Consider the following 22,728-nt stretch of genomic DNA (forward strand, 5'->3'; position numbering starts at 1 on the left):
TACGAAAACACAGAAGCATGGCAGGATGCGAGTGAAATTGAGTTCTTTATGTAAAATTAACACACTGTTGTAGCCACGTTTCCTCAGCCTTGTCTTTCTCTGAATACGTCGTTCCTTTTCTTTTTAGGGCTTTCAGCACACAAAATTGCACAAATCGCCAAGGCAGCGCATTTCACTCTAGTGAGCTTTATATTCCTCTTCTCCTTGTTTGTCTTCCGGATAGACGAGTCCAAGTATTGGCATCTCACTGCGGAACTGAGTCCGACGTGGTTTTTAGACGTACAGTGTGAGCAGGTAGATCGCATGTGAGCATTGGGCCGCACAGTGTGAGAACATGCATTATGAGCTATGAACTTTTAAACCCTGCGGTTTTGTCGTACAGTTTTAGTTTTATATTCAACTTTTTACTTCTACTCCTTACAATTATCTCTATTTTCTACTCCTTACATTTTAAATTAGAGTAGTCAGTTTTGTTTCATTTGAGCTCATATACATTATGGGCTGATAATTTGTTTCACCCAGACAATTCATTTCTTTGTGGTTGGACATTCTACCACAGTAATTTGTTTGCCACTTTAGACTAAATAGTTCATATAAGTTTATATAAGTGTTAAATTTGACACTGTTGCAATTAGTTATAAAACTAAGAAAATTAAGTGTAAGGAAGTTATCATCCAGAAATGTAGAAAAATATTCCTTAAATAGGTTAGTGCAGTAACCAGTATAACAGAACCAATAAAAATGGTTTTTAATCAGTCGGATTTCTACTTGAGTAATAAATATTAATACTTTTGACACCTCTGGTCGCGTATGAATGTTTCGGGATTCCATCTCCTCTCACACAGAAACTTTAGATAATTTATTGCTCCAACATGTTTTATTGCATTCTTACTCTCTTTGCATCCTTGGTTTAAATTTTTGGATAAGTTGGAGTTTTGAAGTACAGTCCAACCATCAAGACACAATTACATTTAATATCTTGTCTTGTAAGAATTAATTGACAAATAACAGTTGTAAGTGTGGCACCTCACTGTGGGCACATTGTCCTGCATAACACCTGACTAACTGGGTGCTTATCAGGCTTCTGCAGCCTCTGGTGGCTGCTGACGAGGAAATGTGATCCTTTGATCCAGGTGAACTGGAGCAGATATGCATCTAAAACATGCAGGACAAAAGATTCGGGGTGCAGAGTTTGGAAACCACTGCTTTAGGAAATAAAATGTTTAACAGTTTACAAAACATTTCACATCTATATCAACAGGTCAGATCGCAGTGGTTTTTGCTTAGGTGTTATCTGACCTGCTGAGCATGCAGTGTTTGTGTCAGATTGAAATAGTCTCTAAGGAAAAAAATACAGCTAAAAAAGCATTTTGCCAAGTTATTTATTCAACTGCTACGTCAACATGTGCATTTTGCCCAATAACAACCCAAAATTTGTTTTATTCAGATTTCATGTGACCAACCCTTACAAAATGTTACCCCAAATTGATTTTCAAACATTGTCCAAATTTTTACTCACAGGATTTTTAAAAATGGTATCATCCCCATGTAGCTGCATGTCTTTTGGTGTATTTCTCTACCAGCTTTCGCACATTAAAGCAGATATTTGCCTATTTCTCTTTGCAAAGCCTTTTCACAGAACGTCTCATTTTAGAAATTATACACCTTTTTCTTTCTGTTCTGTTTATGGGCTACTTTGTGCTGGTTTATCACACACAACTGTTTAAAATATGAAAGGGTTATAAAAGATTAATAAATGAGAACTTGCAGTATTGTCCAGAGGTGTTTAGAGTTTAATCTCAAGATGTTTCTGCAAAGCATAACAAGCAACCTGTATCTCACATTATCCACAATAGTTAAAATAAATAAACAAACCTTCTTATTTAACATTTTGTACTTAAAATGAAGTTGGTGCTTTATTTTTTATTTAAAAAACTTACAATAAGCATACCTTTTTATTTTTGCTTTCCACTGTTGATAGCTTTTAAACACTTTACACTTAGAGGTTACTTTATGAATTTCTCTCCAGCTCATTACAGCTGAATAAAAATTAATTTATTGACTGAGTTAAAAGACTTTATAGCAGGGGTCTTCAACAGGGGGTCTGCGACCCCTAGGGGGTCCACGGAGGTACTGCACGGGGGTCACGAAAGTTTTGGTTGATTAGACTTCTTTTTTTTATATTCCCCCCCGCAATTTTTTTCCACTAATTTAAATGTTTTTTAATACGCATTAACTCAAATTCAACAAACTGAAGTAAACAGATAAATGGAGGCAGAAGATGTCTTTCAGTCATCAATGCAAACATTCAGCAACAAACAGGAGCTCTTTCAAGCTGGGCACCGTTTCACAATTTCACAATTTCATACAATATTTATATAATATATATATAATTAGGGGGTCCCCGCTCCATCTCGCCATCAGTTTGGGGGTCCTTGGCCTGGAAAACGTTGAAGACCCCTGCTTTATAGCATGGACTCATAAGTGAAGCAGGAATGAGGAAGATTGTTAAGGACTGATGGAAGATGGAGGGGTTTCCCTCCTTCATACTCCTTCTCAGACACAAACACTAAATTATACATATAAGATATGTCATTAACTATACATGATGTTTGCATGTAGGGCTGCAGCTACCCATCATTTTACTAATTGATTCATCTGTCGATTATTATCTTAAGTAATCGATATCGATAATTGGATAGTAAAAGGTTCCTTTAAGAAGATGTCTTCCAGAATTTAAACCAGGTGAAATTAAGCATTTTTTCACTTGAGTTCTGGATAGAGCATATTAACAGATTAATAAAAAAAATATATATATATATATATATATATACCTATATATATATATATATATATATTTTTGTTATAATTACTGCTCTATGTCGGTTATTCTGTCAGCTAAAGGCATCTCTAAGAGTCTATTTACTCCAGTTAATTATTATTTTCATGTTTTACATTTGGAAATTTTAACTCGCTTATTTAGCTCCTTTTAATGCATAGGAACGGTGGCTCTGCTGCGTGTTGTCTCTGGACGTCCAAGCTCACAACACCCTGTGACTGAGGGCCTCCCCACCGACCTATCCTAATAAGGAGATTAATTTCAAACATTTGTACACTATTCAAGAAAATAAAGGGAACCATAAAAATAACACATCTTAGACTTGAATGAATGAAATATCCTCATTGAATACTGTTCTGTACAAAGTTATATGTGTTGACAACAAATCATCAATGGAACTGGATCCTATTTTTTAACCAATGGAAGCCTGGATTTGGAGTCACACACAAAATTAAAGTAGAAAAAACACATTGCAGGCTGATCCACCTTTGATTTAATGTCCTTAAAACAGGTCAGAATGAGCCTCAATATTGTGTTTGGCCTCCATGTGCCTGTATGACCTCCTGAAAATGCCTGAGCATGCTCCTAATCAGATGGCGGGTGGTCACCTGAGGGCTCTCCTCCCAGACCTGGACTAAAGCCTCCACCAACTACTGGACAGTCTTTGGTGCAACATGACGTTGGTGGATGGATTGAGAAATTATGTCTTAGATGTGCTCAGATTCAGGTCTGGGGAATTGGTAGTCCAGCCCATAGCTTCAATGCCTTCAACTTGCAGGAACAGCTGACACACTACAGCCACATGAGGTCTAGCATTGTCCTGCATTAAGAGGAACCTAGGACCAACTGCACCAGCATATGGTCTCACATGGATCTGAGGATCTCAGCTTACCGTTTGTGCAGACACATGCACATTTGTTGCCTGCTGGGGGGTCATTTTGCAGGGTTCTGGCAGTGCGTCGCCTGTTCCACCTTGCACAAAGGTAGAGGTAGCATGCCTGCTTCTGGGTTGTTACCCTCCTACAGCCTCCTCCACATCTCCTGTTGTACTGGTCTGTCTCCTGGTAGCACCTCCAGCTTATGGACACAACGCTGACAGACACAGCAAACCCTCTTCCCACAGCTTGCATTGATGTGCCATCCTGGATGAGCTGCGTTACCTGAGCCATTTGTGTGGGTTGTAGAGTCCTTCTCATTCTACCATGTGTGTAAAAACACAACAAATATTCAAAAGCAACCAAAACATCAGCCAGAAAGCAAGGCTGTGATCCCCACCTACAGAACCACTCCTTTTTCTTAAGTGTGTCTTGCTAATTGCCAATAATGTCCACCTGTTGTCTATTCCATTTACACAACATTGTGAAATTGATCATCAATCAGTGTTGCTTCCTAAGTTGACAGTTTGATTTCACAGACGTTTGATTTACTGGAAGTTATATTTTGTTGTGTTTGTGTTTTTACAAAATCAGTCTTTGGGTCATGAAAACATATCTTGTACTGTAGATCATCGGTAGGCAACGTCGGTCCTCAAGGTTCACTGTCCTACAATATTTGCTTGAATCCATTTTTCAACACACCTTAAACAAATAAATGGTTAAATAAATAAATCATAGACAGGTCCTTGCTAAACTTACTTACATGCCAAGCACAGGGGCGGATTTAGGAAATTTGGGGCCCTTGGCGAAGGCAAGCAGGGGGTCCTCTGAATTGAGAAGACAACACATAAAACAGACACACTTAATATTAATACTATAAGCGTTCTGATGGCATTTTAGCAAAAGGATTTTTATCAAAACATAATTAATGTGCACAAATAAGGAATAATTGTATTAACCATACATGTAAATAGAGCTTTATTGGGCCCCTAGAACTTGGGGCCCTAGGCAACGACCTAGTTTTACCAAATGGTAAGTTTTCCCCTGGCCAAGGAGGTAACTTGGTCTTTAGTTCCAGGTGTTTTGGAGCGAAAGCAGCAGGAAGACAGTGGCACCTGACGACCAACTTGCCATTCCATGTTAAAGGTTATGGTCGACTTTTGGAAGAACAACTAAAGTTAAAGCTTTTGTTTTTTTCTTTTCTACCAAAGATCAGATCTTTGCCTTCTTTACTGTATACAAGTCCCAATCTATCAACCCATCACTTGATCTGCTCCATCCTACCATCAATAATGAACTAGCGATGGTTAGTTTGACTGCTATGTTTGAGGAAAAGCTAAAGCACAACTGGACATTTCACCACGGTAATAAAGTCCAGATTAAAGTGACTTTTAGAGATGTCAGAATCTGTTAGATAATTACAAGCAGATACTCTCTGGAAGGGAACCGTTGTATGAAGATTATTTCTGCTATTTTTTATTTTATTTTTGTTGATATTTCGAAGCTAAAAGGTGAAAAACTTCATTTTCAAGGAAAAAAGGAGCAGAGATTACATGTCAAGATATATAAATTTCTTAGTAGTTAAGCATATAATGGGGAGCCATATTCTTTTTCATAAAATTAGATAACTGTCTTATTTGAATAACCAAAATTGTGACTCTGACACTGCAGCAGATACTGATTGTTTGCTTCTTATATCTTCTGATAAGAATTGTATGAATTTGGTCTTGATGCTCCTCATCTTTCATTTTGCAGTTAAAACTAAAGAATGACTTCCTCCTCAGGGGGATGTATGCGGCACTCATGTTCAGGTAACTGGTACTGCCAGTATATAAAACTAATTAGGCCACCAGTGCGTGAGGCACATTACATTCCCAAGCAGACTCTATAAATTTGAGCGAGGCTCAGATTTATCCCCCCCATCTGTTTAATGTTAGCTTATATGCAGCTCGAGACTGGAGAGAGACACTTAATGAAAGGGGGAGCATCTGCAGCCAAACACTTTCTGCTGTTTGCTGTGGAAAGTAGAGAGCTTCAAATATTTAGTGAAGCCCGAAAGCAATCATAATTGCAACCTGCACATTTCTGGTGACAGCATACATTGTTGTTGTTTCATTTTTTTCCCTTTCAAAGCTGAAAACTTCACACTTTGTTTTTTTTTCTCAGTGATTTTGAGAGAGAAACTTCTAACTAAAACAATCTAAGGAATGCAATTTCATTAAATAGCTAACTTCTCTTTATGTATCTGCAACAAGGAACCAAGAAGTAAATAGAAAAACATCCAATCAAAATTTCTTTTAGGGATTTAGCCTTAAACCTTTTAAGGTTTTGTCATAATATATTCACAGTTCTGAGCAAAAGATAAACCTACATTTAAAGTGTGCAAACACAAGCTTGATAAGATGCGATAAAATGTCCCATACATGGTTTTCAGAGTATTTAAAAAATGTAAATTTAAGATTTTGGAATGGCAACTCTGTAGGAGCTGCAGAGATCTACAGCTCAGGTGGGAGAATCTGTCACTCTATAAATTTATCTTTGAAATTGTGCTCCAATTAAAGCTGGTTTTGAAAGAAAAGCCATAAAAATACTTATTGTTTGCCACATACAGAACGGACACAGCCTACAGGAAAACAAGGTGCTCTGATTTCGATGAGTCTAAGAGGGAACTTTCTGGCCTCTGTGTTCAGCTGAAAGCTGACTTGGCAAGCACGGTATTGGCAGCAACATGCTGTGAGAATGACCCTTTTTTACATAGGACAACGAAGCCGGTTAGAGTTAGGGGAAGATGGATGGAGCTAAATAGACTGCAGGAAACCACCCACCCACCATCATACAGCCAAACATACATAGGAACAAGTAAGATCAATGCTTTCATCTGAATAAAGGTTTAAAAGATGATCTTCAGCAAAGGTCTCTCCTCCTTTTTCAACTAAGTTTTGTTATTTTGCAAATACAAATGGTTGAAGATTAAAAAAAAAAAAACGGCAGCAGCATTTGCAGGTACAATACCAACTCAGGGGAGCAGATATATAAATGCATTTCACACTTTTTGGTTAAAAAAAAGTAAAAAAAAAAACAGTAAAGGTTGTGGCTGGAACCAGACTAATTGTGAGAAATGTTTTCGAATAAATGTTAATACTAAAGTTCAGGTAAATAAATCCTTTTCTGAACTGAATTCCCACTGTGTTAAAACAACTGCTGTTTTTTTCTCTCAGTGCCACACACTTGCTGTCCCCCTGTTCTGCAGAGGCATGTTTGACCTTGGTGTGCAGAAAACTGTATAAAGAAAACGCTCTTTATTTCCCGATTTAGAAACAACCAATTAGCGAGAAGAAAAAAAAAATACAGGAGCCACAGAGTGATTAATTAGCTCACAAGTGCTCCCATTTGAGTCTGATTGCCAGGCTATAAATACATCTTGTACTACAAAATGAATCCTCAATAAAAATATAAATAACATGACAAAAATATTGTATTTATCATAGCTTTTTCATAAAAAAAATATTATTCTGTAGATGAGTGTTCCATGTCGCTTCTTTACCTTCCCCTAAAATGTCCCTCCTTATTTCAAAGGTCACCAAATGGCTTTTCACAGTTTGTCAATACCATCGCCTTTGATAAAGCGCCCTCTGTGGGGTTTATTTTCATGACAATGCCAAAACCAGCCTATGTGACTTTAAATGTCAGGGAAAGTTGCATTCGCTCCATTCATTTAGATCACCACTGCTGGCTGTTTGCATCATGAAGACAGATTGTGTGTAAAATGTGATTCTCCAGCTCAGTGTTTATATAAGTACTAATAGTTCTGCTGTCAGTGAGAGTGTGTCCTTACTAAACCCTCCCTATTAGCCTTTCAGAGTACAAACCTGCCACCTAGTGGTTTTAAGCTGTGAGACTGAACCACAGAGACTGTGGCTGGAAGCTTTTTTGTCAGTCTGTGGTTTTATGGGTCTCAAGGGGGATCTCTTTAAACCATTATAAAGTTTTAGTTTAACTATTACTCTTTTTCTAGTTTATTTGCAGAGGAGGTAAAACTTATTGTGGGTTTTGTTCGTGGGGATGTCTGATTGTGTGGAATCCTGAAATGGATACAACAAATTCAAATGTTAAAATCTGGCTTTAAAAATTAAGGTTTTTAAATAAAATGATATATTTTTGCAAATGGCCTGTTTGCTTTGTTTCTTTCTTTTCCTCTTGTTTTGATTGAGTGAAAATATTTAAATTCAAAAGTTCTGTTTAGCTTAAAATCTTTTGCTGCAGTTCCCTCTGATATTTTTTTTTACATTATATTGTAAAAGACAAAACTACCTCAAATTTATTGCACAGTGGAGTGCGCTCATTTACATGCTGTGACCTAAGAAGCTTTGATCAATGTACCCATAGTATTCAGATGAGATTTAACACATCTATATACTGTGGTTCATTTATTATCATGTCTCAGAGATCTATGGTAATTCTGAAGGCAATGAAAAAGAAAAAATGGCAAATGCTCATTTTCTCTTTCAAACAAAACATTAATTGAGTCCATAAATAAGTAAATATACCTTATTCCAGTGTGTTATAATACAATTTACGTTTGATTTGTTGGAATATTTCATTTGGACTTCATTTTAAAGACATCCAGGATTTTATCTCTGAATGAATGAGGCCGTAATATTTATATAACATACTTTATCTTCATTTATTCAATTCATTTATTTATTTTTTTTATTGTGGAAGCCACCATGGCCAGAGAGTCATTTCCTCACCATAGCTTTTAAACACATACAAATATTGGACAAAATTCCAAATTAGCTGCAAAAATTCTGCAGTTTACTGTATCATAAGCTCAGTTACAGCAACTTTGTTATTTCCAACAAAATAAAATTTCATGTTTGATGTTCTTACATGAAAATATTTTGGGTAAATACAAGGGAAACAGGTTGAAAAAGCGTCTTACCTCTTTAAGCTTAACCTGTTGGCTGTGGTGATCGAAAGCATCGCTTGAAAAAGCCTTTGTTCTTGCCCAGGTTGTGTTTTTTGTGTTTGAAGGTTGTGTAGAATTTGAAACCCAGAAGAAAGAGGATATTCATTGATTTGAAATGCTGAAAAACAACAGCGTATTTACCACTGTGTTGCATCAGCTCTTTTCTTTAAAAAAAAAAACCCTCCATAAGCCCCTGTAGAGTAATTTCTGTAGCTCCGACTGACAAATGAGTTTTATTTGAGTTTCAGTCCTCTGTGGTTGCTTTGCTGCTCAATAATGCACCAACTAAAGTCATTGGAAATGCTTGGAGTTTTGGACAGAGTGGGAGCCTTTTAGGCTGCATTATGTCTTTAATGCCTGTTGAATTTTAAAAACCTGCATATAGGTCTATAATTCAGCGTTTATGTTGCACCTGCTGATATTAAGTGAAGTGTGCTGGTTGGTGGAATGCTGAAAAGGGTAAAAAAAACATAACCAATCTACTTTTCTATTCATGCATTGTTCGGTTTTATTAGTTTACTTCCTCTATTATTAACGTTTAACCATTAAAACAACTTCACACTGTCAGTTGTAAACCCTTGTTTTTTTTTCCTTTGCAGCCTCTCCTGCTTTCTGCTTTTAAATCTCTCTCTTGCTTTGACCTTTAGTGCATTTCATTGTGAAATGTTCCTGCAGTTCTGTTTAATTACCTTAACTTTTTCCAGGCGTTTGTTTATCTTGTCTGAACTCCTTGCAATAGTTTTCTGCCTATCTGCAGGTTGCACCCAAGTCCTAAACAAATGATAATTTAGAGGGAGGCTGAACGTAGGACGTGCCGTTCAGTTGGCTGAAGCCTTGAATGCTTGTTAAATATTCAAAGTTATACTCATGCACAGGCTAATGGCTTAAACTGTTTATTTCTGACCTGTTTTTATGAATTTACCTGATAATCGAAACTTTTTTTCTGTTGAATCTGCTGAAGGCTGCTGTGTTTGCTGTTTGTCTCCTTTAGGGCCATGCTGAGTGACATTGGGGACTATGTAGGTACAGACATTCAAATTTCCTGGTTACCTAACCTGGATGATTTAATGAAGGGCTATGCCAGAAATTTTCGCCCTGGGATAGGAGGTGAGTATGAGATCTAAGGCTTGTGGTGTTGGGTTGCAGTTCACCCCCTCACATTTACAGCCATCCTTAGCATAACACAAAAGGCAAAACATGGATGTTTGTATTTTAGGTAGGTATTTATTTCTTTTTTTTACACTGAATCAAAGCTGTTTGCTTCATGCAAATACCTGCTTTAATTCTCCTAAAAGGCAAATTGTTCGTTAAGGACACAAAAATCATTAAGTGTGAGAGGCTTTGCTAAAGGGATTATAAGGGATGACGGTCCTCAAGGACAAGCTGCAGAGCGCGGTTTGGGGGGCGGGGGGTTCATAGGCTCTCAGAAGCCCTCTGGAGACGTTGCTAAGAATGGCTGCTAAATGTGAAACATCCAACGACCACAACGATAGATTTCTCAATCTCACAGCTTAACTCAGCTGAGCCGAGAGTTGAAAATGTGGATGAGGAGAGCTGCTGGGACCACATACGCCGCACCTCTGCAGAGATCTGCATGTTGTCACTACATTTATATGGATGTGAAATTTTATTGTGCCGAGAAGGCGATCTGAATCAAAGAGCTGCCGTGACCACGAAGGAATCATGTTTTTATCAGTGATTCCCTTCATTCAACTCAACCCTTCATAAGGAGTTATGCCTGTGTTATAAACATGAATATGAAAAAGGATTCATAATGTTTTGCAATAAAAAGGACATTTGCAATTATTTGGTGCATACCATGAAACTTAACTTTCTTTTTTAATGAACTATTTCAGAAATTAAGTTTAATCAAAAGGAATTGCAACTGACATATGAAGTATAAATGTTTTTGTTTTACAAAAAGTGTTCTTCCTTTTATTGCAAAACATCCATAAAACACATTTACCCATTTGTCCAAGTGTCTTCATTTATTTGTGTTTAGCATTTTTAACAGAGATTCTTGTTTATGGTGGAAAGTTCGTCTCCCTGAAATAAACAGCAGTCAGCAAGTTCAAAGTGGAGGAAAAAGTATGTGGAAAATTATTCAAATCTCTAGCTGTCAAAGTTGGTCCAAACTGACACAGGATTAGTGTGAAAACATGATGCAAAAGATTATAACAAAAACTGCTTCATTGCTGTTGGGCTTTTCAGTATATAGAGAAATACCTTTTATTGAAAAGTTGGACCTCGGCTTCATTGTTTCTAACAGTCCTTCGAAAATCCAGATTGTATGAATCACGTGGAGGTGATGCGAATGCAGCAAAGTATTAGTGCTTTGTCCTACAGTGGCATGTAATGGATTTTACACAATAGGAAAGATAAAAATCATTAGCTAGATTTCTAAAATAATCTGATTTACATAAAGATAACTTCCATTTGTGTGTTAGGTTTTATCAATTTCAAAATCATAGTATTAAATCAGACATAGTTGCAGAATCAAGCAGTTTTAAATCACTTAAACACACAGACTAGTCCTCTTGATTACGGCCGACGGAAAGCAGAACTTCCGAGGAATGGGTTTGGGAAGGTGTTGAATGATGTGGAAAAGCACTGTATGATTCCTTAATGTTCAGCGTTAGCAGCCTTTGTGATCTAAGCTCCCCTGCAGCTTCAGGCTCCAGCATCTGATCATCGAGGCACACTCCATGCTAATCATATGGCAGGCTGTTTAGTGAAAACACAACGTCGCACGTGTGTGTTTTTGTCACATGGATGTTGTCTGAAGCTCACTCTGTGCAGATTCATGAGAGTCCCATGCTGTTTATAAATGCCCACAGTGTGATGCTCCGCTTAGCGTGGTTACACTGGATAATGCTTAATCTTTAGGCACTGTAGGAGTGTTTGAGAAGCAGGGAGGTGGTGGGCGGAAGGGTAATGAAGTGAGGATGTGAGGGGGCGGATGGAGTCAGGCTGGGCAGAGAAGGTGTATGGGTGAGTGTGTTAGATGGGTGTGTCTTGTTTTCTCACTTTTCGCTCTGCAGGTCCACCAGTGAACGTGGCCATGGCTATTGAAGTGGCCAGCATTGATCACATCTCTGAAGCCAACATGGTAAACTACAGAATATTTCTCAACTTCGCACTCTGACAGTTTAAATCTTTTTGGAGTGTGGTTCTGTTAATGGAAATACCTAATATTATCCTAATGCATAATCAAATACAGTCTAAAAAGTGTCCTAGCTGAAATCATCTTTACCAAGATGATTGTTTTACTTTTAGCAAAAGGTTGTTGTTGTTTTTTCTAGGAACTGTGCTCGAATTTCGTTTCTAAGTCCTTCCTGCGTGAAATGTGCTGCAGACCAGAGCTTAGTAAATAACAAAACTCAAAGTGACTTTTCAAACTCTTTAACATTTGCAGATAGTTTCTTCTACCATAATCAACTATCAGCTAAGTTATTTAGTATGTTTTTCATATGAAAAAGCAATAACACTGCATATTCCCATACCGTAGTTGCTATTTATAGTAAATTTATTGCATTTATTGCAAACATATGATGATTTACTGTTTTTCTAAAATAGCGTTCACATTAGAGATTTACTGCACTTGATGATGATGATGAACCTGGATCCGATGGATCCGTTCCTGTCAAAGATCTATTTTTAGGTATTTATAACAAGCCAGTGTGACTTAACTAATTGAATCTAGAAAAGAATCTCTGTGCTGAAAGGGGGAATGCTGGCCTAGTGGTTAGAGCAATGCGATTGTGCTCTGGGAAGGTTCCAAGTATCTGGTTCGATCCCCACAGCCTGCACTCTGGCTCTCTAAACAAGACCCTTAACCCTGCCCTGCTCCCTAGGCGCCACACAATGGCAGCCCACTGCTCCCCAAGGGTATGGGTTAAATGCCAAGGTAAATTCTCCAACGTGAGATCAATAAAGTTCAATTATATTATTATATGATGAATGATAGGCTCAGACATTTATCAGTCAATCAAAATGGATATCCGACCAACATAAAATTAAATCTATCATCTGAATAGGGGAGTTTAACAGCCGTGAAATATTAAGCTTCATTATATTTTGGCGTAACACATTTTAGGATGTAATATTCATTAGTATATCATTTTGATAAGTTAGGTTTTATCACTAAAAAACATTTCAAAAAGCGCTACGGACTCTGTGGCTCTCTTCTTGTGCCTGTTATCTGTCTCTTTCTTTGGAACAGAATAGAAAAACCTTTGTTATTTATTTGAGTAAAACAGTAAAAAAAAAAAAAAAGAAGAAACCATGGCTTAGTTTCAAGAACAATGTTAAAAAGCCTGTCAATAAATGACAGATTTTGGGAATTGGCTACAGTCTTTGGCTCATTATGAATAGCTGTTGGCTTGAGCTTGTTAAGACAAAAGGAAGACAGTGATGGATATATTTACCCCAGATAACACAGAAAAACCCTTTTTTAAAGTTGTTTATGTGCCTCTTCATGTTTGGTACAGTGTCACCGTTTTTTTGTTATTCACTATTGTTTTTTTTTAATAATGTTTAAACTTTACAGTGATTTAAAAAAAAAAATTGAATGTTTAAAAGACTAGAGATTGTAGTTTCATGTAAGTTTAGAGAGACTGATGGATGTTAAGAATAACATTATAGTTACACATGAGAATATGCCTAAAGCCAAAATAAAACATATCAGCTAAACAGACCCTCTTTATGACAAACTCTTTACATTTAATAGGAGGAATGCCCAAGATGTATTAATATTGAATGTATTCCACTCGAGCAAACCCTGTTTCTGAGCGTACTGCTTTGCTGTAATTCACTTCACTCATTTTTATTAATCCTCTATTGTGCTTTTCTCTTGTGAAAAAAAGTTAAACGAGAAGGCTTGTTCAAATGGTCTATATGGTTTCTCAAGTGAAAAAGTTCTGCAGTTAATGCAGCGATAAACCAACCAATACATTCCCAACTCCCTGAGAGTCTGCAATTTGTAAAATCTGTTTTTTTAATAAAGCTCCAAACACTCTTAAACAGCCATGAGGAATAATAGTATAAAGTATACATGTTGTTTTTTCTTTACATTTCTTCATTAAGTGTACTCCTGTTTTTAACCAATTTTTTTTTATTGCTAAAGCAAAGCATGTCTAAACACAATGTGGAAGACATTACTTTTCTAACATTATAAATCAGTGACTTGGCTTTATTTTACTTGCCTTTATTTTAAACACAAATTGCATAATGAAGAATAAATGATTTGTTTGTCGTGGTAGGAATATACAATGACAGTGTTCCTGCGGCAGAGCTGGCGCGACGACCGCCTGTCCTACAATCACACCAACAAAACTCTTGGCCTGGACAGTCGGTTTGTGGACAAGTTGTGGGTACCTGACACGTTCATCGTTAATGCTAAATCTGCCTGGTTCCATGATGTGACAGTGGAGAACAAACTGATCCGCCTGCAGCCAAATGGAGTCATTTTGTACAGCAGCAGGTAAAACAAAACAACAACATCGGACTTCAGTCTTTTCTCTGTTCGTCTTTGTATTTTTTTCTAACTTGTGACTTCCGAATAAAATTTGTTTCGATTTTGTCCCTAGAATCACTTCGACGGTAGCCTGTGACATGGATCTAACCAAGTATCCCATGGATGAACAGGAGTGTATGTTGGACTTAGAAAGCTGTAAGTTCATGTTTTCAAGTTCCTACAACCTCAAAGCTCCATTTACTTTGAGTTTAATTTATTGATTAAAACAAAGAAAAACATGATGTGATATCATTTCCAAACAATTTACAAAAAAAAAAAAACTTAAAAAGTGTGGCATGTATTTTTATTTCTGCCCTTTTATATTTTGTATAATTATTAAAATCCACTTGGAACAAATGACCTCAAAAACAACCGAATTATTAAAGGAACAATAGTGAATTTACAGCATCGTGAAGAGCGAGGTATACTCAAAGAACTTGATTCATCATTTAACAAAATAAAGCAAACTTAAAGACATAACCGTAAATCACAACTGACATCATTCAAAGAAGAAACAAATAATTCCATGATAACTCTGGAGCAGCTGCAGCTCAGGTGGGAAAATCCATTGACAAGATAAAAATAACTGGTAAGCAGGTAGCCAATGTTAGACTAATGCTGGAAAAAAATTCTCTCTCCATGTTTAACAAGCAATGAAGGGGATATAGAAAACATGTGCATTGGCCAGATGACACCAAATTTGATTTTTTTTTGTACAACATATCGTACATGTGGTGAAAAAACCTACAATTCACTTATTCTGAACAAACTATCACCAAATTAAAATGCAGGAATCAAGTTCTGGAAAAGCTTATTCCACTAGAGAATGGGAAAGATGCAGCTAGATTTACCCAAAAACCAAAACAAAACATAGGACTGTGGGAAGGGGAAGCAAACAGCTCCAAAGCAATACAGCAATGATTAAGACAGAATAATTGCACAAATCTGTGTTGTAAAATGGCCCAAATCCAGTTAAGTATTAGCCTAGTAAACTATTCCCACGCACCAGGGGCCAAAATCATTTTTGCCTGCGAGTGGTCTAGCCTCGATCAATGCCCCAGGCCCTAGAACAGGCGGGCCAATCACAATGCAGAGATGTAATTTGAATTTTTGGATGCAAAGTGGGCGGGGTTTTGAGGGCGTCACGCAACGCTGGAGAAAGCACAACAAGGAAGTTGGCAACAGCTATTGAACAGTTCTCATTTGACTCAGCTTTGGAATCAGTTTTGGAAGGATTAGACTTGGGCTTTTTGTTGAAACGTGAGCAGGAAGAGGCTCTACGCTCATTAATTTTTAAGAAGGACGAATTCGCCAATTACCGACAGGCTTTTTGTTTACACTCTCCCACCAGCTTTCTGTCACAGTCAGTTGCGCTCATTGGTCAAAGCGTTTGACCAATAGGCACAGTCATGGTTTGAAAGACAACGGGTTGTATTTATCAACAATCTTCCGATGTCTCATTCATCTGGGCCAGACTAAATTACACATTTAATCTCAAATTTAGTCTGGTTTATCTGATTTATAAAACTGTTGTTCATTGACTCATCTTTTCGAATCTGACGCAGCTTGAGCTTTATATTAACAAGGAGAATAGATAAAAAGTCTATAGATATTCAAAGCTGGAAGAGAGAAACCACTAATGACTTTCAGCTTTAACTTAAAGGTATTCACTCAGGGGGCTGAATACAAATCGATCCCATACTTTGTAAAACATTCTTCGTTCTAACTTTTTAGTAATTATGTTGCATAATAATAAATAGATTGGAATAATATAAATAAAAAATGTTGTCACTGTAAATTGTCTTATTGCAAAAGAGTGTTTCGGGATATGCTAACCTTGAAACTTGTCTCTTTAAAAGGCTGTAATGTGTTGATTAGAATAGCGCTGCTAGCCATTAGGCGTAAAATGCCTCATGCTGGGAAAAACCTACATTACCTCACATTACGTCTGTTTACTGTGTTTTCCTTCTGTTCAAGATGGCTACTCCTCAGAGGACATAGTGTATCACTGGTCAGACAGTCAGAGGCACATCCATGGACTGGACAAACTGGAGCTCTCCCAGTTCACCATCACAGACTACCGCTTTGTCACAGAAATGATGAACTTTAAATCAGGTAAGAAGTTCTGCTACTTTCGGCATTAGTTTAAGTATAAAGATATTCCAGCATCTTTCTGAGCTTCTGGTTTTGACTAGCCCCTTGTGTTTAAGAACTTTACCCAATCTTTCAGAAGTCCAGTTCTTTAAAACATCAGGCATCTCCGTGGTTATTTTCTATGCACAGAAGGAATAGATGAAGCCAGGCTTGCCGCTGAGCAGGGCAGGAGATTTAAAACATGATAGGAGTTTCTTCAGGGAGTTTTCACTCTGTAACACTTTATATTTTACAACTGGAAGTTGTAAAATATAAAGTTGTAAAATATATTGTCGCTGGGCTCAAGCCAGCGACAAGTCTTTCTTAACAGCCCTGCCGCCTGCGGGCAACAATAGAGACTTTTCAAGATGTATAATTAGTTAATTTAGTTCTGCAATTAAATTAGGTTGTTTTGCTTTCTGTTTCCCAGCGGGACGGTTTCCAAGGCTAAGCCTTCGTTTCCAGCTGAGACGTAACAGAGGTGTCTACATCATCCAGTCATACATGCCTTCTATACTACTGGTTGCAATGTCTTGGGTGTCGTTTTGGATCAGCCAATCAGCAGTTCCAGCTAGAGTAACCCTAGGTTGGTATAAAGTCTTTCTTTAATCCTTATATTTTGAAATAATGTGAGTTAAATATCAGCTGGTATTGGTGTCTAGAATACCAACAGTGCATGAAGCTTTTTCTTAATTAAATGTTTGCAGATTTTAAAAGCTTCCACAGAAGATCAACTTAAATATTTATCAAAAGTCACATCATATTTTTGGGCTAGAAGAATAAAAGCTGGGCTCACTGAAGGTATTAACATGGGCAACATATCAGCTTTTACTGTCCTGAAGAATTTAACTAATATTATATTAATTTATATTTATTATATTAATTTATATTGAATTTAATATTTCAATATAGAAATAAGACAAATTTTTCTAAGATATAACCTGAACTACCTTACAGAAAGTGTACATTCTCCTTGAACCTTTTATTCCACTGCATCCCTAAGACTTCAGTGTGTCTTTTAAGAATTTATGTCAAAGCCTGAACACACATTGGTTCAAGACTGTGGAGTAAAAAAATAAAAAAACACCATGCCCTTTTCTGTATTCCAGTCTCCAACTGAATATTTTGTAGAACAGATTTTCACACTATCTCCACTGTTATCTCTAAGTTGACTTTACTTAATATGCAAACTACAACAAAATGTCAGTTTGTATAACTTCAGTTTCAGTTTATTTATATAGCGCCAATTCAAAACACAGGTCATTTCAAAGTACTTTACAGAGACAATACAAACATTCAGTCGGATTGGTTCAGTGTTTTCTATCTAAGGAAACCAGCTGATTTCATCGACTCATTGACTCAACAGCAATCCTTTCTGCAACTTAAAAACACTGATATGTACAAGTTAAGTCAAACACATTCAGCTTGCACAACCCAATTTACTTGATCTTAATTAGACTTAACTCAATAGTGATGATACATTCTTCTGCTAGCAGGGAACAGCGAGTCTACTTATTTATTTATCCTAATTTTACTTGCAAGCACGGCAAACAAAGCTGCAGGTGTGTCTCGGACCATGGATCCCAAAGGGGAAAAAAAGGAAGATAGCTATGAGAAAGAACTGAAATACATCCAGAAAACCGGAATTAAACCAGTAAACCTAGAAAACAAGGAAGACATGGATCAAAGTAAAACTCAAAAGAAAACTTAAACAGAACCAAAAATGTGACACTTCTACTTTTATTTGTGATTAACATGGTAATTGTATTATCTTCCTTTGAATTCCCAACATTGTTTTGTTCTACTGCAATAAATGTAGTTAATTTAACAAAAGGGAAGGGTTTAATGGGAATGAATGCTTTTTGCGAGGTACTCTGGAGTCAATATAATGAAAACTAATCCTTAAAATGGTTTAAATATTCTGTATACAAATTAATACATTCAGTCATTTACTGTATCTGCCAGTATGTGCTCATTGTTGGTCAGATTTCACATTAACTTGCTTTTTTCATGCCTGCAGGTCCATGTGATGAACTATACCACCATACTGCACCAAGAGAAACATGATTCCAGTTTTACAGCCTTCTAAAAAGTCGGCCTTTGTGAAAAACATGTTGTAATGCGTAGAGGCTCTTTAAAAAAGAATTTTTTTAAAAGTCACTTTGTAGTCCTTGGAATAATGGATTGTTGAAAGTATTTACATGAAAAATGCTTCAGATGGATTGTGAAATATTATGTGAATTACAAAGGTAAAAGCATAGATGTCCTTGAACATTTTATTTTGATTCTTTTTAATTTGTTAAATTGGGGAGTTTTAGATACCGGTATATTTATTTCACATATTTATGCATTTGGACAGATTATCCTCTCAGTCAGTTTTCTTAGACTGGATTTCTTCCAACAGGGATCACAACGGTTCTCACCATGACTACCCTGATGGTGAGCGCCCGCTCCTCCTTGCCTCGGGCGTCAGCCATCAAGGCATTGGATGTCTACTTCTGGATCTGTTATGTGTTTGTGTTTGCGGCCCTCATTGAATACGCCTTCGCTCACTACAACGCTGACTACCGACTCAAAGAGAAGGCCAAAGTTAAGGCAAGCAAGCTGAGCTCTGAGGTAAGGAAACACTCTTTTCATGCTGGCCTGTCAGACCAGGATAATAATGCCCACTTTTTGGGGTTTTTTATTTTTCAGTAGTGAGCATGTCTTCAAACAGAACTGTGTGGCTGGTTAGACTCATTGCTGACAAGCATCCATCCCACTGACCTTCAGCAAGACAAGAAATCTCTATAGAAAAGATTGAGGGAACAGATGATTTCCCTACAGAGATTAGCGGTTATTCTCATCCTACTGTCAGCTTATTTTGTTACAGATGACATACGGTACTCACAGAATAGCAAACGGCACTTTGTGGAAATTCCTCATGAATACAAACAGATAAGTTATCAGCTTATTTATGATATTGAAAGAAACAAATCAAGGAGACAAGGTTTAACAAACTGAGCAAATCAAGGAGCTAAGCTGTGAGGCTCGACTGTTAAACTGAAAATCTTTTGATAATAACGATTAAGGATCAATGGTTTTTGTTACAAAATTGGGATAAGATAAACAAATCATGAAAGAAACCTAAAATATAATGGTCATAGACGCCATGGGGGTTTGGATTGCTTGAGATTCATTGTATTTTTTGATGTTTTTACAATTTAGTCATATTATTGCTGTTGTGATTGTGTTCTGTAGTTTTAATCCCAGCTTGCTTGAGGATATTATTCACTAAACAGTAAATAATTGCTGCTAATATGTGTAGAATGGTCTAGAATGGGAAAACTAAACCTTTTATAACAGAACTGAATTTGTTTCCAACGTCTTTGAATGAAAATTGTTGAACTGAAGAAAAAAAGTTACTCTGTCCCAACTTAAAAAAGTTACTCATGCTCTGTTTCTGATTTGATTTAAACTCCTTTTTATCTTTCAAAGTGATATTACTTAACAACATCTGTACATTGACATAAATGTAAAACAGCTAATTTATTCCAAAGACTAAAAACTTAATTTTGTACAATCAAATAAATCTCTTTGGTCTCACTCACATTGATGACCAGAGAGACAAGATTTATAAATCAGGAGATTTAAAAAGCTGAACATTTGGTCATTACAAATGCAGCACTTACCTCATCCTATGGATGATTTTTAATAAGCAAAAAATGTGAAATGCCTCAGAGCTTTTATGATAGTCTCAATTTGCCTTCTGATATGTTCCTGTGCTTTAAGTAGATGTGGTGAGGTGATGCTATTGCTTTTCGTGGATGGAATTTTTTGGGGGGACAGGGGGGACATGTCCCCTGCACTTTTTCAAACGTGTGTTTTGGTACCCTGCGGCATTTACTGTCCAAAAACAATGTTACGAGACAATACAAAGACATTTGTCAAGCACTAGGACCAAGCGGAAAACCGCAGCTCAAACTGAAGCCCGCATCTCTGGGTTTGGACCACCAACTAGCTCCTTATTGGCCCACCGTCTTTTTTTGTGTGATTGGCTGTCACCGCTGTCACTCTTCAGAAGCTCAGTTTACAAACATCTGATGCGCCACTGAATCGGGTCTGTGACTGGATGGTCACACACGCTGAAGTTAGTTATAATAAAAGATACTTGCATCCCCCCCACTTCTGAAATCCAAATTTCACCCATGCCCCTTGACTTTTAATAGATAAATACTTCTATTTTTTTTCTGTTGTTTTTTGATATAGGGTAAAGCACCAATTTGTGGTTGGAAAAACTTAAATCTTTAATCTAACCAAGTGACATGGACATTTCACTTCTTTCATTGTGCAAATAGTAGCCCCCCTTAAAGGTTTAATCTCTTTGCTTTTTTATTGTCATTTTCACCACCAAACAAAAGTATTTTTTTATATTATTCAAATTATTAAGGAAAAAAAATATTAACACCAACCTACCTTAGGCTATTTTCTATTAAAAAGAAAATACAAATTATTTCCTAATTTAACAAAATGGAGGGAAGTACTTTTTGACTTTTCCAAACACTGCTGATATATATTTTCAGTATTTAAAAAGTTCACACCAAAATGTGCTGCTTTAGTTCCTTGGTTTAGTCTCCTGCTGTTTTCAACTACGAAGGATTATTTTCCAACAGACTATACAGTTTACCAGATGTTAAAAACTAGATCAAGGTTTCTCATAAACTTCATTTCCTTTCTGTCTTTCCAGTCCATAGTAAAGAACGGCAAGCAGGCCATGGTTCTGTTTTCCCTGTCGGTTACTGGGATGAATCAAGGCGTTGTCATTTCCAACCGCCAGGGCCGAACGCAGCGCTCTGGGAGTGAAATCCCCGGGGAGGGCGGCGCAGAGGAGCCCGAGCCGAGCAGGAGAAGATCCAGGCCGGCGGAGGCGAGCAAGGAGGACAAAAAGTGTTGCTCCAAATGTGTCTGTAAGCCAATCGATGCAGACACCATCGACATCTATGCCAGGGCTGTGTTCCCTTTCACTTTCGCCGTGGTGAACGTGATCTACTGGGTGGCGTATACGATGTGAGGAGGAGGCAGCAGGGTCGGAGCCATCAGAAGCTGTACATAGGAAACTGCTGGAGTCATGACATTAAAATGCTGGCAGACTGTGCAGCTGACCTATAATGCAGGCTTCAGAAAGAAGGAGACTTCCATTAAAAAGAAGTACGGACTGTATGAGCCTGTGAAAATAAAAACACGGTACTTAATGGACGTAGTTAAGAGTTTAAACTGTAAGAAGGACATAAATGCATTCTATTAAAAACAGCTGAGGATGTTTAAAGGCACATTACTTAGTTGCCTGTTGGAGGTCCACATACCTATTAAGAGTTGCATCCTGCTAGATGAATATCATTTTAACAAAAAACATCATGTCTCTCAAGCAAATTTACTGAGCGCAAGCTTTCCTCCAAACAAGCATAGTCCCCATATCTCTCTTTCATTAACTGCCTGCTGTCTCAAACACCAACAAACACCTCTCAGGCAAGAGGATGACGAGATGAGGTGCACCGCTATTCTGCATGGCTGATAACTCATTCCCTCTCTTCCCGCACTTGTACCCCCCCTTTTCTATCCTTCCTGTCCCTCCATCCATTTATTTGGTTCATTTTCAGGTTTAGGACTCAGTCTGGAGTATCTTATCTCCACTGCCAGGTCTGCCTGTTTCCTTGTTATTAAAGGATGTCCACCACTACTACATGTGTCTGTCTCGATCTTCCTCCTTAATGAGAATAATCACATGGATGGTAAATGCATAGCTGTTTGGTGACGTTTGAAAAACAAATTAGAATCACTCTTGCCAGATGGGATCTATGTTTACTAACACAATGAAAATACTTATTTGGGATTATAAAAAACTGAAATTTAATTTTTAGGGATTACAGATCAAGAATGATTGATTGAGAATTGAGAATGATGTCAGATTTCCATGTAATTCCTGCAACACACCTGGGAAATTGATTTCAGAATAAGAAAACTCCTCTCCAGGGACTTAAAAAGCTCAAACAAACAAGATACCTAATGGTTAAACCCTGAGTGAAATAATTTCAGTTGTAAGCAATTTATTATTGTTTCATATGAATCAAAAGTGAACTATGCATCCTTCAAATGTTTATCATTCTGGCAGGGACTGAATAAAGTAGTGTGCTTATCCAGCAATTTCTCTCCACTAATGTGTGTCCAGTTTCTATGGTAACAAGCTGTAGTACAAGGAAAAAATAGTGATATACTCCACTAATTAGTACTGAATGATATTTTTTTCAAAACAGTTTTAACAGGATGCTAACAATGTTTTATGCAGACCGTTAAAAAGGCTGGGCTAATGGTAGCATGTTTAATCTTTGTTTCAATGGGAGTCCCTGAAAAATGAAGCTCT

The 22,728-nt window shown here is 37.2% G+C and overlaps 1 protein-coding gene across 1 annotated transcript in view; it reads left to right on the top strand.

Annotated features, from left to right (window-relative positions):
* Positions 1 to 22,037, top strand: part of gabrd (gamma-aminobutyric acid (GABA) A receptor, delta) — a 31,346-nt gene extending 9,309 nt beyond the window's left edge. The window contains exons 2-9 of the mRNA XM_015380198.1: positions 9,675 to 9,790; positions 11,725 to 11,792; positions 13,945 to 14,165; positions 14,272 to 14,354; positions 16,176 to 16,313; positions 16,762 to 16,917; positions 18,736 to 18,947; positions 21,058 to 22,037. Of these exons, the coding sequence (XP_015235684.1) occupies positions 9,675 to 9,790; positions 11,725 to 11,792; positions 13,945 to 14,165; positions 14,272 to 14,354; positions 16,176 to 16,313; positions 16,762 to 16,917; positions 18,736 to 18,947; positions 21,058 to 21,381 (1,318 nt within the window). The 3' untranslated portion in view covers positions 21,382 to 22,037. The remainder of the gene's footprint in view (positions 1 to 9,674; positions 9,791 to 11,724; positions 11,793 to 13,944; positions 14,166 to 14,271; positions 14,355 to 16,175; positions 16,314 to 16,761; positions 16,918 to 18,735; positions 18,948 to 21,057) is intronic.
* The last annotated feature ends 691 nt before the right edge of the window (positions 22,038 to 22,728 follow it).

This window comes from Cyprinodon variegatus, unplaced genomic scaffold (assembly GCF_000732505.1).
Source record: "Cyprinodon variegatus isolate N-32 unplaced genomic scaffold, C_variegatus-1.0 Scaffold209, whole genome shotgun sequence".
In the NCBI taxonomy this organism is placed as follows: Eukaryota; Metazoa; Chordata; class Actinopteri; order Cyprinodontiformes; family Cyprinodontidae; genus Cyprinodon; species Cyprinodon variegatus.